Genomic DNA, 12,794 nt, shown 5'->3' with positions numbered 1-12,794 from the left:
AATAAACTGTTACAAATTTAACAACAGAGTAAATAACAAAAAGGTATGTTCTGATTATGGATGCTCACTTTGTCTGAATGAGAATGTCAGCATTTCCTGGGCTCAGCATAAACTTGCAGATAAGTTCCTGCGTTACTGGTATTGCTGTGGTGTTAGATACACACAGGTCTGATAAATAATCCAGGAACCTGTGCAGTCAAAAGAAGAAAAACACACACATGCAACAGAACAAATGACTTTAATTACTGCATAGAAACATCACTCTAAAATTCTCTAGTATGTCACTGATATACAAAAGAGAGCGTAAATTGTGAGATTTTTCAGAACAGACTTTCTTCATTTAAACTATTGGAACTCCCAAAAGGTAAAGATGAACAACAGCTCTAAGAGAAACCCTGAACTATCCTTAACTCAAGGAGAGAAAGAAAAAGACCCCAGGTAAGACACTACTCAGGAAATGAAAGAAGAAAGAGTTGTGGCAGAACATAAGCAGCCTAATTATGTCTTAAGCTTATCTACCCTTCATCTTAATCAGGAACCGAAAGCAAGAACACACATTCTTATCATTCTTATCCATCTTATCCATCCAAGTAATGGATGACTCCCTAACGCAAGCAGCAAGGAGATATTACTTGCACTGGAGACAGCCATGGGCCCTCTGAGGAACTCCACTGCACTGGAGGAGTTCACATCTACAGCTTTTAAAGCTTTCTTTTGAGTCTTGAAAATGACACAGCCAATGATCAGTTGAAAGAGACCTGGCAAGATCTGTATTCAAAGCAGTCATTCAATGAAAAGCGGAACTAAAACTATTACATGTAAACAGTTTTCTATAAATTCGCATCTCAAATTTAGGTCTTCTGATGTTTAATAAGGTTCACACAGAGGCTTTCGTTACTCTCGGGACACTGATAAAATATCAGCTTCTAGACCCTCTTTTATGAATTCCTCTGTTTGTATTACTTCACACTGCAGCCTTTCCCTCACAGGAATATAAAAAGTGCTTCTTCCTTCCATGTATCCTCTTCTTTTTACAACAGTTTTAGGAATTGATTATCCTTCAAACCTCTAGCAAATGTGGCTAAAAGTAGGCATGGCCTCAAGAGCCGTGAGGGAACAGAGAAAAGGTGGAACACACACACAGAGCATATATACAGTTTCCTTAGAAATCCTGAACTGCTAACAGAAAAACAATATTCACAATTACTGTGGACATTATCCAGACTTCTGTTTCTTAATTTCTTATATTTGTATTACTTCGGTACTTCTACAACTGAAAGTCTAGTGAAAAAAATAATAAATTGATTTTCCATTAAAAAAATACATTTATACAGCCTAATGCTGATTAAAAAAAGGCTTGAATTTCTTCACTTGAAAGAAAATCTGGTCTAGAGCACATGTTCACCAGGATCTTTGTCATCCTATACCTGACTTGCCATCCTTTTAGTTCTGACTTGCAATCAGGACCTGCAGGAAAACTTATTAATAAAACCTTAGTTAAGCTAACATCAATGTCGTTTACACCAAGGTTGTCAGCAGGAAAACCAGCACAAATGGCATTTTCACAGAAAAGCAGCAGAGTTACAAAAAAACTAAAATTTCTGTTCAGTTGCCTCAATGAATTTGAAACAAAGCCAAACTTCCAGAAGCATTCTACAAAAACCTCACATTTCACTAAGATTTAGATCTGAAACGCAGATATCAACTCTCCAGAAGTATGGTATTTCTGATATTTTCTAGCATGGTGGTGTTCGCATATTTCTTTCTGCCCATGAGGTAAAAAAAAATTAGCTGGAAGAAAGCAATAACATTGTAGCAAATGGGAGGGAGATTCATTGCTGCTACAAATATAATGTTATATGGACTACTTCAAACCTTGGCTCTCGATTTCTCCTGAGTAAATTAACAAAGGTCTCTATTTCTTTAGCCGTGATGTGTTTCTCTAGCAGTTTTCTGTTGTTGTGCAGCAAGGCTGTGATGGTGTCTTCTGCCAAAATATCATAACCAATCTGGGACTGCATGACGCAGAAGTTCTTAGCAATATATTCCTGAAAAAATGAAAATCCCTGTGATGATCTGTTAAGCAGTAATGTTTCTCTTTTAGAATTGCAAATATCCAGCTCCATTAACAATAAAAATCATCCTCAAAACTTTTCTTACTAAACTGGCCTGAACAAGGTACATCTGAACACCTAGAATATGTACTCCAAGAGGAAGACAGAATATTAGGATTGACCAACTCTTGTTATTCCTTCATAAATCAAAGAAAGAAATACATAAAAATACACGTAAAATTCAAGAAACAGCAAACAATTTCTTTTTTAAAAAAGGAAAACCAAGATTTTATATAATTTTAGGAAACTTTCTTGTTCTCTTCTTCCTTTCTCTTTCCTCCAAGACAAAAATATTTCTTAAGTGCTAGAAAGAAAACAAAGACATCACACATAACACTTCAATTTTTATCTTCAGCTTCTTTAACCCTATAAGGTTAGTAATCTATTATCTGTTCTGCAAGATACAAAGCACTCGATATCATGTTCATGGGGAGTCTCCAGCAGAGGAAAATCAAGCTATCTGACAGAACAGCCTCTGATTTGACTCACTGCTATCACAACACAAATATTTACAGAACATAATCACGGAGAATTTTGCCTTCACCACTGATGCCCTGGAGCATATGAAGGAAGCAGTGGACAATAATCTCAGCCAGAGCCTGTGAAGGTACAAGGAAGCCTGCCTGGAAAACAAACCTATGACATTCATCGCTAATCACTCCATTCATATAAAAATGCCTATACAACAAAAACACTATTTCACAGCAGGAGACTGTGTAAGCGCTTTTCTACTTACTATTAACTGACACAAAACCCAGTCTTTTCATTCTCCCCTAAGATAAGATTACCAGAGGATCACACCTGTAAATGCAGAGTGCAAGATCAAACACGGGATATATAATAACAGAATTTATGGGAAAAATTCTTGAATACCACTGACCTGGTTCTTCCTATAGTCCTGCTGAGAATGTCTGAGAACTCTGTAACATAACCTTAACATGTATTTGTATGGGGCATATCTCTGGTCACCTAGGTCTTCAAGTCTCAGCATTGATCCTTCACCTTTATCCTTAAAAGGAGCTTTGAGGATCCCGAATATCTGTTCAAAATCAAAATCACTGAGGATGAAAATCAAGCCAAGATTTTTCCTTAACCTATACCTGTCAATTTCCTCTGACAGGGTCAGAACAAAGCATCTATAGGCTCAAGTCAGAATTCAATCACTTCAAGTACAATCGACAAATCAGTGAATATAAAAGGGGCAGGGGGACAAGGATAATCTCAGACATTACAATATAAGTGTTTAGCTTTACATTTCCTCACCAACTTGATTGACAATAGTTCTCCTTGACTACTATCCCTAGTTTAAAACATTGTCAGTTAAGTGCCTTAATTTTAGATAAATTAAAGGATGAAAAAGCTCATATTGGCTGCTATCTGGTTTAACTCTTTTCACTTTATTATTTGCTTACTATTTAGTAAGATACTTAAAAAGAATATTAATTCTGGTTTACACGCAAGTCAGTCCTCAAATAAAGTCAGGGATCCATAATGGCACTATAAGTTTTCCTTCAAGGAAAACACATGCAGGATCAGGACCATGTAACAGATTTGCTTCAAATTTGTTCAACAGTTTACTAGTAAGTATAGTCTTCAAAATTTTAGAAGTCATCAGAATTATGTGAGACTAACAGACACCAAACACAAGGCCTTGTGACATGAGTCTTGATTAATGAGTTTCATATCTAACCCATCCAGTTAGATAAAACCCAAGATAGCATAAGCCAACTGACCTGAAACCAACATTTTATCAATTCCTTCTCTCCTACAATCTGTTTGGAAGTACAATCAAGTTATTCATACTTGAACATAGAGAATATACCTGAGCCAATATATTTTGTTCCCGCATTAATTTTTGTCGTTCTCGGTTTGGCTTAGTAATGACCACGTCCAAGACTTCCTGCCCATTGTTAGGCACATCAGACACAAAAAAAATCAGATCTTCTAGTAACTTGGTCACAAATCTAGAATGAATAGACAGATCCTTATTATACACAGTCATTCAATACTTGCTAGGATTCATTAAGAAAGAAAATCACATTTTAGAACAAGCTTTATGTAGCACATCAGAACTTCAATCACTGCAAAGCTAGGTTTGACATGTACCTAAGGCTTCCAGGTTTGGGTTTGAATGCACTACAGTGATGTTTTCTAAGACATTAAACAGCAACCAGAGGGAAAAAGGGAGGATGCAAAATTGATGTAGAATAGATGCAGAGTGTTTAGAAATCCAAAATCTCTACCAGCTGATTGCAAGGTCCAAAACCAGTAGACAGACGCTCTTACACAGCCTAGCAGTGATTTACACTGGTAAGTTAGTAACACTGGCCCATAATGCAAGATTGTGCTCTCACTGGAGGAATAAAAACAGTTTGCCACAACGCTATTTCCCTACTGACACAAAAAACTATTGAAAAATGACTTGGAAAAAAAAAAAACACTTTTATTTCACCCATTCTTTCCTACACAAAAAAAAAAAGATTTGGCAGAAGTAAATGCTAAAACAGGACCAAGGCAGTGGCAAGTCCTTCCATCTCCAAGCAATGTAGGCCATTGCCACCTCACTCAAGGCAACAAGGCACCTCACTCACAGAAAAAACAAGAAAGGTAAATGTAGGGTGGATCAAGTAGGAGCGAGCTCCTGGAATCCCTACTTACCCAAGCAGGAAGGTAATAAGACAGGGAAACAAGAAGAGTGGGAGTTTTGTTCTTTGTTGTTGTTGTTGTTCTTTGTTGTTGTTGTTGTTTTGTAAAGGAAATCAAAGTAACAAACAAATAACAGCAAGATCATGAAATCACAGAATCACAGAATCATCTGTGTTGGAAGAGGCCTTTGAAGGGCATGTAGTTCAAAACCCATGCAATGAAAAGGGACATCTACAGCTAGACCAGGCTGCTTGGAGTTTTTCTTATTCTTCTTTGTACCCTTTGATGAGTTCAGCTCCAGCAGGGCCTTGGCCTTCCTGACCTAACCTCTACACAGCCTAGCAGCCTCCCTATATTTTTCCCGGAGTACCTGTCTTTACTTCTACTGTCTGCATATTTTGTTCCTACTCTCCAGGTGCAGGTCCCAGTTCAGCCATGCTGGTCTCTTGCTTTCCTTTCCTGACTTCCAGCACCTGGGGATGGACAGCTCTTGTGCTCTTTTGCTGAAAGCTTCCTTAAAGATCTGCCGTCTCTGCCCAACTTCCGTTCTCAATTGTTCCACGTGTGTGTTGTACCAGTACATCAACATCAGAACGTGACAGTACTGGATTGCAGTGACACAGCAGTGCAAGGCTAATACAGGGATGTTACACATTCATTATATTGTATCCCCACCTGATTCGACACAACAATGAATGAAATGGCTTTCCAAGGTTGTGTACTAATACTTTGGCTGTTAGAGATCTGCCCGCTAAGATAAATTCTTCAGCTAATACTAAACCATCTGTGCTAGTTATCACTGACAAAAGATTTGTGGACTTAACAGCATAAATTGTTTTGTCACCAAAAATTAACATTTCCAGCAAAAAGCTCTGTAAGATGCATAGTAGAATACAACTTAAAAAATAACTCTGTAAGAGATGCTATCTAGCATTCAGTTATACTAGACAACTCTAAGCAAATAGCCAACCAAATCACTTGCAGTGGGAAATATGTAGCTGTAGTGTACAGTAAAATCCCTTAATTCAGAAGTGGGTGTAAAGAACAGAAATTCTCTGAATTGAAGCATGTATGGATATAAAAAGTAAACACTGAAGACAACAGAAAATGTAAAAAAGGAAAGTAAACAAGAAAAACAAAATCACAGAATCACAGAATATCCTGAGCTGGAATGCACCCACAGAAATAATCAAGTCCACCACTTGGCTCCACACAGGACCACCAAAAATCCAAACCCTATATCTGCAAACATTGTTCAAACACTCCTTGAACACAAGCACGGTGCCATGATCACTGTTCTGGGGAGCCTGTTCCAGGGCTTTCCCTAATCCCCAACCTGACCCTTGCCATGCACCTCCATGCCATTTTCTCAGGTCCTGCTGCAGTCATCAGGAAGATGAGATCAGTGCCTCTCAGAAGAAAGAAAGGAAAGGGACAATCACAGCAGTCTCAGTCACTGTAAGTATTGCTTCTACTGCCCTATCAGCATGAACACAAAGTACAACAAATTACTCCTGTCCATTACTGTGATGATACCATGATGCAAGGAGTAACACTAATTTAACAAGAAAAGCTCACTAACCTCCTTTCATTCTGGGTTATTGTTCCATTCTCCAGCTTTTTAACAGTTGATGCTAAGACCTTGTTCGCATCATTGGCAAAGTCCAAGTCTCTGACCTCAGATAGAGGAACTGATACGATGGCAAAAGCTTCCTTGTCCTCTTTTGTTTGGCACGTCCCAATCTGCAATAGTTTTTAGTTTAATTAGGGAAACCATTTTGGTCTCTCACCTTTGCCCAATTATACATATTCTATATGTCAAGTTCACCAGTAGGAAACTGTAGGAATTATGCTGGGATTCCAACCCTGAGAAATTAGCATTTACCTTTAACATTACAGGCCTTTCTTCATTGGTGTCTATTGGGATGCTAGTACTAGTAACCCAAGTATTGGTGCATAAATGCCTCAGTCGGACATAGGAATTCCTAAAGGAGAAAAAGCAAACAGTGAGTTAAATGGTTCCTTTTTGAGCTAAACTGGGCAAGGTGAGGCATGATTTAACACACAGCCATGAGAGGAGAGAGCATGAGTCACACCAGCCACTCATAAAAAAAAGGCAAGGGAGGCTTAGAAGGTACTGTGGCAACTTTTCGCCTTGTGTCTCTTTTCTTTCTGATCCAACATAGAGCAGTTAAGTAGGACAGCATCTTGGGATTTTGCAGAATGCTGTTTTTAAACATTCAGATAAGCCTAGGAGTAAAGTACTCCTTATGGAGAGGAAAAAAGATAAAATAAAAATTAGAAGGTATTTTAAACTCCTATCTGAACTGGAAAACACGCCATGGATTTTAAACTCCTATATGAATTGAAAACCACGCCATGGATAAAAACATCTGTTTCTGCAGAGTAATGAGCCCATTCAACCTGTCATGGAACAAAAGTGCAAATGTAGAAATGATCATAGTTTCATGGTTTCACAACTATGTCATGCAAAACCTTGTTCCAGGGAGTGAGCATTTACACTATCAGTTCTAAACTGGAAATCAAGTAAACAAAAAGCAAGTATGAGATTCATCTAAATTCTCTCAATTTGATAATTTCTGGCATTATTAAAAAGCAGAGCTGATAAATCAATTACAATTTTTATTCTGAATTGCACTCAGTAAATATATTCACCATGGTCTCTATTAAGAAACTCCCTTTCATGCTGATGAACTTTGAGTATTCAAGTAAGAAAATTATCCAGCAAAACTCTGTAGAGCAAATACTTCCAATTGCATACATCACTATTTGTAGGGATCTAGCTTTAAACTCCACCCTGGGATCTACTACTAGCCCCAAGTGTCTTCATGCCCATTCAGCCAAAACCAACACCATGTGACTTAACTAGTCAGTCCCAGCTAAAGTAACAACTGAAGTTTCAAACATTTGCAAGTAAAACCTATGAACCAACTACTGACTTAATGTGAATAACAGACATGTTCAGAAACAGAAAAATGGATCACCATACACATTCTTTGGCTGGGAACAATTCAGTTAGATCTACTAGCAGCACATTTTTTTTCAGACAGTGCACGTAGCTCAATTCTGTCTTCATATATATCTGTGCAACATTTAGCTTGTTATTTTTCTCTTCACAGATTCTCTTTAAGCGTCACTTGTTTTATCCTTATAATTATTTTATCCAGTCACAGCAGCAGTATCATGTTTTATACATCTCTTGTTTATCTGTGAAAACTCTTCGAATTTTAACTGAAGGATAATACTTGCTTATGTTTGATTTTTTCTGCTTTACTCACAGGCATAATGCTAGGAAGAAACGTCAATCCCACAACTTTTTTTTTTACCTTGGAACCAGGCAATCAGCTCTCTGAAGAGTGGTGGCATCCAGTTCAAAGAGAGATGCGATGTCATTTCCATGTGGCACAGAGACCAAAGTATACATAATCTTCTCCCCTGCCTGGCGTTTCTTCTTTGAAGCAGGAAGGTCGCCATCTCTCTGCTGGTTAGGCACAAGGGTTATTTACTTGCATCAGGGCCCATTATAAATTCTCCAATTACCTTGTGGACAAGTAATACATCTAAATTGTATTATTTTTTTGTGTACATTCTACTAAAAATGTACCATGACTAGCTTTGGAGTGCATAACACAAAGAATGCACTTTGCCCCAGGCACACAGGGTCTCAGACAGTCATTATAACAACAGCAGGTCACCAGCTACAGAGAGACTGTAGTACTGCATACATTACTATTTGACATCCACAACTTCAAAAACCTGTGCCAATTGCAGACCCTTCACTCCCTACAGATGTAACTGCACAGTGCTAGCTTGGAAAAGGCCAAAGTTAAAAGAAGAGCATTAATGAAAATTGGATCTTTAAAATGGAGGCGGGGAGTAAAAAAAATGAAAAACTGGCCACGTTCCACAGTTGTTTTAAGTTTCAATTTTTTTCCATTCCCATACATTCTGAATCACAGCAGCACACCTTCCAAATAGGAAGAGGCAGAGTATCTGTCCCATTAATCATAGAATAATAGAATGGACTGGGTTGAAAAGGACCACAATGATCATGTAGTTTCAGCCCCCCTGCTATGTGCAGGGTTGCCAACCACCAGACCAAGCTGCCAAGAGCCACATCCAGCCTGGCCTTGAATGCCTCCAGGGATGGGGCGTCCACAGCCTCCTTGAGCAACCTGTTCCAATGCGTCACCACCCCCTGAGTGAAATACTTCCTCCTAATAACTAATCTAAACCTCCTGTCTCAGTTTAAAACCATTCCCCCTTGTCGTATCACTGTCCACCCTTGTAAATAGATGTTCCCCCTCCTGTTTATAATATTATATTTTGATATGTATTATATTGTATTATATTATATTATATTATATTATATTATATTATATTATATTATATTATATTATATTATATTGTATTTCTAAAATCTATTCAGCACTGGAAAGAAAACAAAATCACACGTGGAAACTTAACCTGCATGCAAGGTTTGAGAAAAGAGCAAAAATATATATCTGTGACTTCCATACACATTCTCCTTTACAAACTCAGGATAAGACTCCAACTGGAAAAGCAGGTAAATTTTCAAGCAAACTGGAAAAATCTGATTATCAGTTCAAAATTCAATAGTTCAGTGAAAGGGTGAAGAGTACAAGATAGTTTAGAACAGCATCCAGACTTCTTTTTATATTTTCCATAAGTTACATCCAAATCTAATCATGTTTTCCCAGAACTGATCCACTCTGCTATCATTTCCAAACTGAAAAGGCTGGTATACAAAAAGGTGGGACATTTCATAATCATATAGTTTTTACATAGGGCTCCAGGAAAAACAGACACCAAAATATGAAAACATATTCTGCTCTCTGTTAAGAAGTATTTTTATACTCTGTCACTGCACAATGTCTGAGCATCTCCCACAGGTCATTAAAAATGAGCATATACACATGTGCAAGCTTCTGTGACAAGGAGGTAAAGTGAAAGGCAGGTCTCCAGTGCTTCAGTAGTTCATGCTAACCACTACCTCAGTGGGGAAGTTCCTCCTGAAATTTGGGGTTGACTTCACTTGCTCACAAGTTTCCCCAGCAATTGCTACTAAACAATGGAGTTAGCGTATTGGGCCTTTACCCTGCAAGCCAGGCTTAACATCTGTCAAATCAGACCTGCCATACAAGCAAGAGCTGGTTTCTAGTCTCAAAAATAAAAAGCCCATCTCATCAGAATGGAAGACAGTGTCTATAATGCTGCTAGCTGCAATGCAAAGCTTAGTTGAAGGAAATCTGGCCTGCACAATAGTTGTGCAATAGTTCCAGACTGAACTGCAGCAGTAGCTTCAGAACTCTTCTCATACTTTTAATTTAATGATCTCGGACACGCCTCGCAACCCAAACATGACTATTAATTTTATGTAATATCCTTTGGAATAAAAAAATAGCAAAAAGTGGCCCTGACCTTGAGAGCTCTGAAAAGAACTTACATATAGGGCGCTCACAGATAGAGAGATACAGTCATCACATAGAAAAACAGACTACAGTATTATATAATATTATATAATATTGATATTTATGTTTGAATTTACACCTGACTGCATGCATGGAATTCTGCAAGAGAGAGCATACACATTTGCACACAGAACGTTTCTTATGGTTAATCAAATTTAATAAACTGTCATCAGAATCTGCACTTAATCTAGCCATCATTAAATGTGCTGAGTCCATACAAGGAAGCTGAAAGAAGGGGAAAGTATTAGAGTGCTTCACATTAATCAGGCAATATGATCGGTACATAAAAAACACAGCATTCCTAAGTAGAATAAAACAATGATATTTGCACAGTAAGTAACAGGTATACAGCCAGCAAAAAACTGATTCAACTGAAAGAAGGGATGAATAAACAGGAAATGGGATTCAAATATAGAGACAAGAAAATTCAAGTCAAAGCAGCATGAAAAGAAGAAGCAAATGAAGAGTTTCAGAGCTGGCAGCGATAGGGTCAGTGGCAGCCAAAGAAAGAACTCCCAAGACTGGTCTAGTATTAGATATGGAGGTTAGTGGCCCTGCCTGCAGCAGGGAGGTTGGAGCTAGAAGATCTTTAAGTCCCTTCCAACTCAAGACATTCTATGATTCTATGATTCTGTGAAAACTTCTTTCAGAAAAAGCAGGTGAATTGCATGCTAGGAGTAGAGAGAAAAAACAAACTGCAAAAAAATGTGGGTAAAGTAATTCAAGCAAATGGCAAATTCACTAAGAAAAAAAATAGTTTTGATTGTCCTAAACTGTTGGTAAGTTAGTCACAAGCCATAGCAATCCAAATTAGATATATATATATGGTAAAGAAAATGGAATCACGGTTAAATCACTTGTAAAGATGCAGGCAATGTAGATTCAGTTCCTTCTCTGTGTGGCAGAATTTGGGCCTACACCTTCCAAAAGAGTAATTTTCTACAATGGCATAATTGCATCAGTGGACAAGGGTCAAGAGCTACAGATGTCATCTATCTGGATTTCAGTAAGACCTCTGACACAGTCCCCACTAACATCCTTCTCTCCAGATTGAAAGATATAGATTTGATAAGTAGACTGATGGAGGAAGAACTGGTTGCAAGACTATATGCAGAGTGTGGTGTGGTCAGTGGTTCAGTGTTTGGATGGAGATCAGTGACCAGTGGTGTCCAACAGGTGACTGTTCTGGTGACTGTACTGGGACCAATGCTCTTCCACATCTTCATCAATTACATTGACAGAAACCCTTAACAAGTTTGCAAATGACAAAAAGCTGTGTGGTGTGGTCGACATGCCTGAAGGATGGAAAGACATTCAGACAGACCTAGACAGGGTCAAGCAGCGAGCCCAAGAGAACTCCATGAGATTCAATATATTCAAGTGCAAGACCTTGCATCTGGTTTGTGGCAACCTCCACCACCATTACAAGCTAGTGGACAAAAGGACTGAGCGCAGCTCTGATAAAAATTACTTGGAGGTACAGGTGGATGGGAAGCTGGACATGAGCCAGCAATGTGTCCTTGCATCCCTGAAACCAAACCATATCCTGGGCTGCACCAGAAGTGCAACCAGAAGGGCAAGGAAGGTGACCCTGCCCCTCTGTACTGGTGCAACCTCACATGGAGAACTGCGTCCAGATGTGGAGTCCTCAGTACAGTAAATACATCATCTGTTGGAGTCCCTGGAGGGCCACAAAAATGATGGAAGTGATGGAACGCCTCTCCTGTGACAGGCTGAGAGAGCTGGGGCTGTTCAGCATGGAGAAGAGAAGGCGCTGGAGAGACCTAAGAGGAGCCTTTTAGTATCTAAAGGAGGGATATAAGAAAGAAGGGGACAGACTCATCAGCAGGGTCTGTTGTGACAGGAAAAGGGCAAACTGTTTCAAACTAAAAGAGGAGAGATTTAGATTGGACGTTAGGAAGAAGTTTTTTAAATAAAGGTAGTGAAGCACTGCAACAGGTTTCTCAGCAAGGTGATGGGTGCCTTGCCCCTGGAGACATTCAAGATCAGGTTAGATGGGGCTCTGAGCAACCTGATGTGGCTGTAGGTATCCCTGTTCATTGCAGCAGAGTTGGACTAGATGATCTTTAAAGGTCCTTTCCAACCCAAATGATTCTGAGTCTATGATTCTATGCAGCCAATGGTCATGGCATTTTTCCAGAACGAACTCATGCGGGAAAGTAAAGGCTGAAAGTCCAACAAAGGAGTCACAGTGAAAAGAACCAGCCCTTCTGTTGAAGATCCATGCTAACAGCAAATACCGTAACTCCCGGGCTTCCACCACTGACTTGCAGCGCATCACAACAATTTAAAAAGAAGTTTAACATATATACAAATCCAATGAAGATGTACAATGTTTGTAACTTGAAGGGCAGATACACTGTAATTAGTGAAAACATCTGCATTGTAATTGGAGATAATTAGATTCATCTTTCTTGGAACTTGTAGCCCAGCAGATGACTCTTCTTCACAGATCTTCATATAATCTGCTAGAAATTGTGAACTACTCCGTGTGCTTTAT

General features: G+C 38.8%; 1 protein-coding gene across 6 annotated transcripts in view; it reads right to left on the bottom strand.

The window, feature by feature from the left end:
• The window catches only part of ITPR2 (inositol 1,4,5-trisphosphate receptor type 2), a 253,887-nt gene that overhangs the window by 172,652 nt on the left and 68,441 nt on the right, over window positions 1-12,794 (bottom strand). For 5 of the 6 annotated variants that reach the window (XM_032446237.2, XM_085541631.1, XM_085541637.1 and 2 more), the window contains 7 exons: window positions 8,108-8,262; window positions 6,646-6,745; window positions 6,343-6,503; window positions 3,937-4,078; window positions 2,995-3,153; window positions 1,876-2,048; window positions 69-188 (listed from right to left, as the gene is read on the bottom strand). In XM_032446237.2, coding sequence (XP_032302128.2) covers window positions 69-188; window positions 1,876-2,048; window positions 2,995-3,153; window positions 3,937-4,078; window positions 6,343-6,503; window positions 6,646-6,745; window positions 8,108-8,262 — 1,010 coding nt within the window. The remainder of the gene's footprint in view (window positions 1-68; window positions 189-1,875; window positions 2,049-2,994; window positions 3,154-3,936; window positions 4,079-6,342; window positions 6,504-6,645; window positions 6,746-8,107; window positions 8,263-12,794) is intronic. The other variant, XM_085541626.1, reaches the window with a different exon arrangement.

The sequence above is a fragment of the Coturnix japonica genome, chromosome 1, assembly GCF_054131305.1.
Source record: "Coturnix japonica strain WE chromosome 1, WE-NBRP24, whole genome shotgun sequence".
NCBI classification, from domain to species: Eukaryota; Metazoa; Chordata; class Aves; order Galliformes; family Phasianidae; genus Coturnix; species Coturnix japonica.
The sequence above is the reverse complement of the archived record's forward strand: the minus strand, read 5'-3'. Positions and strand labels throughout refer to the sequence as shown.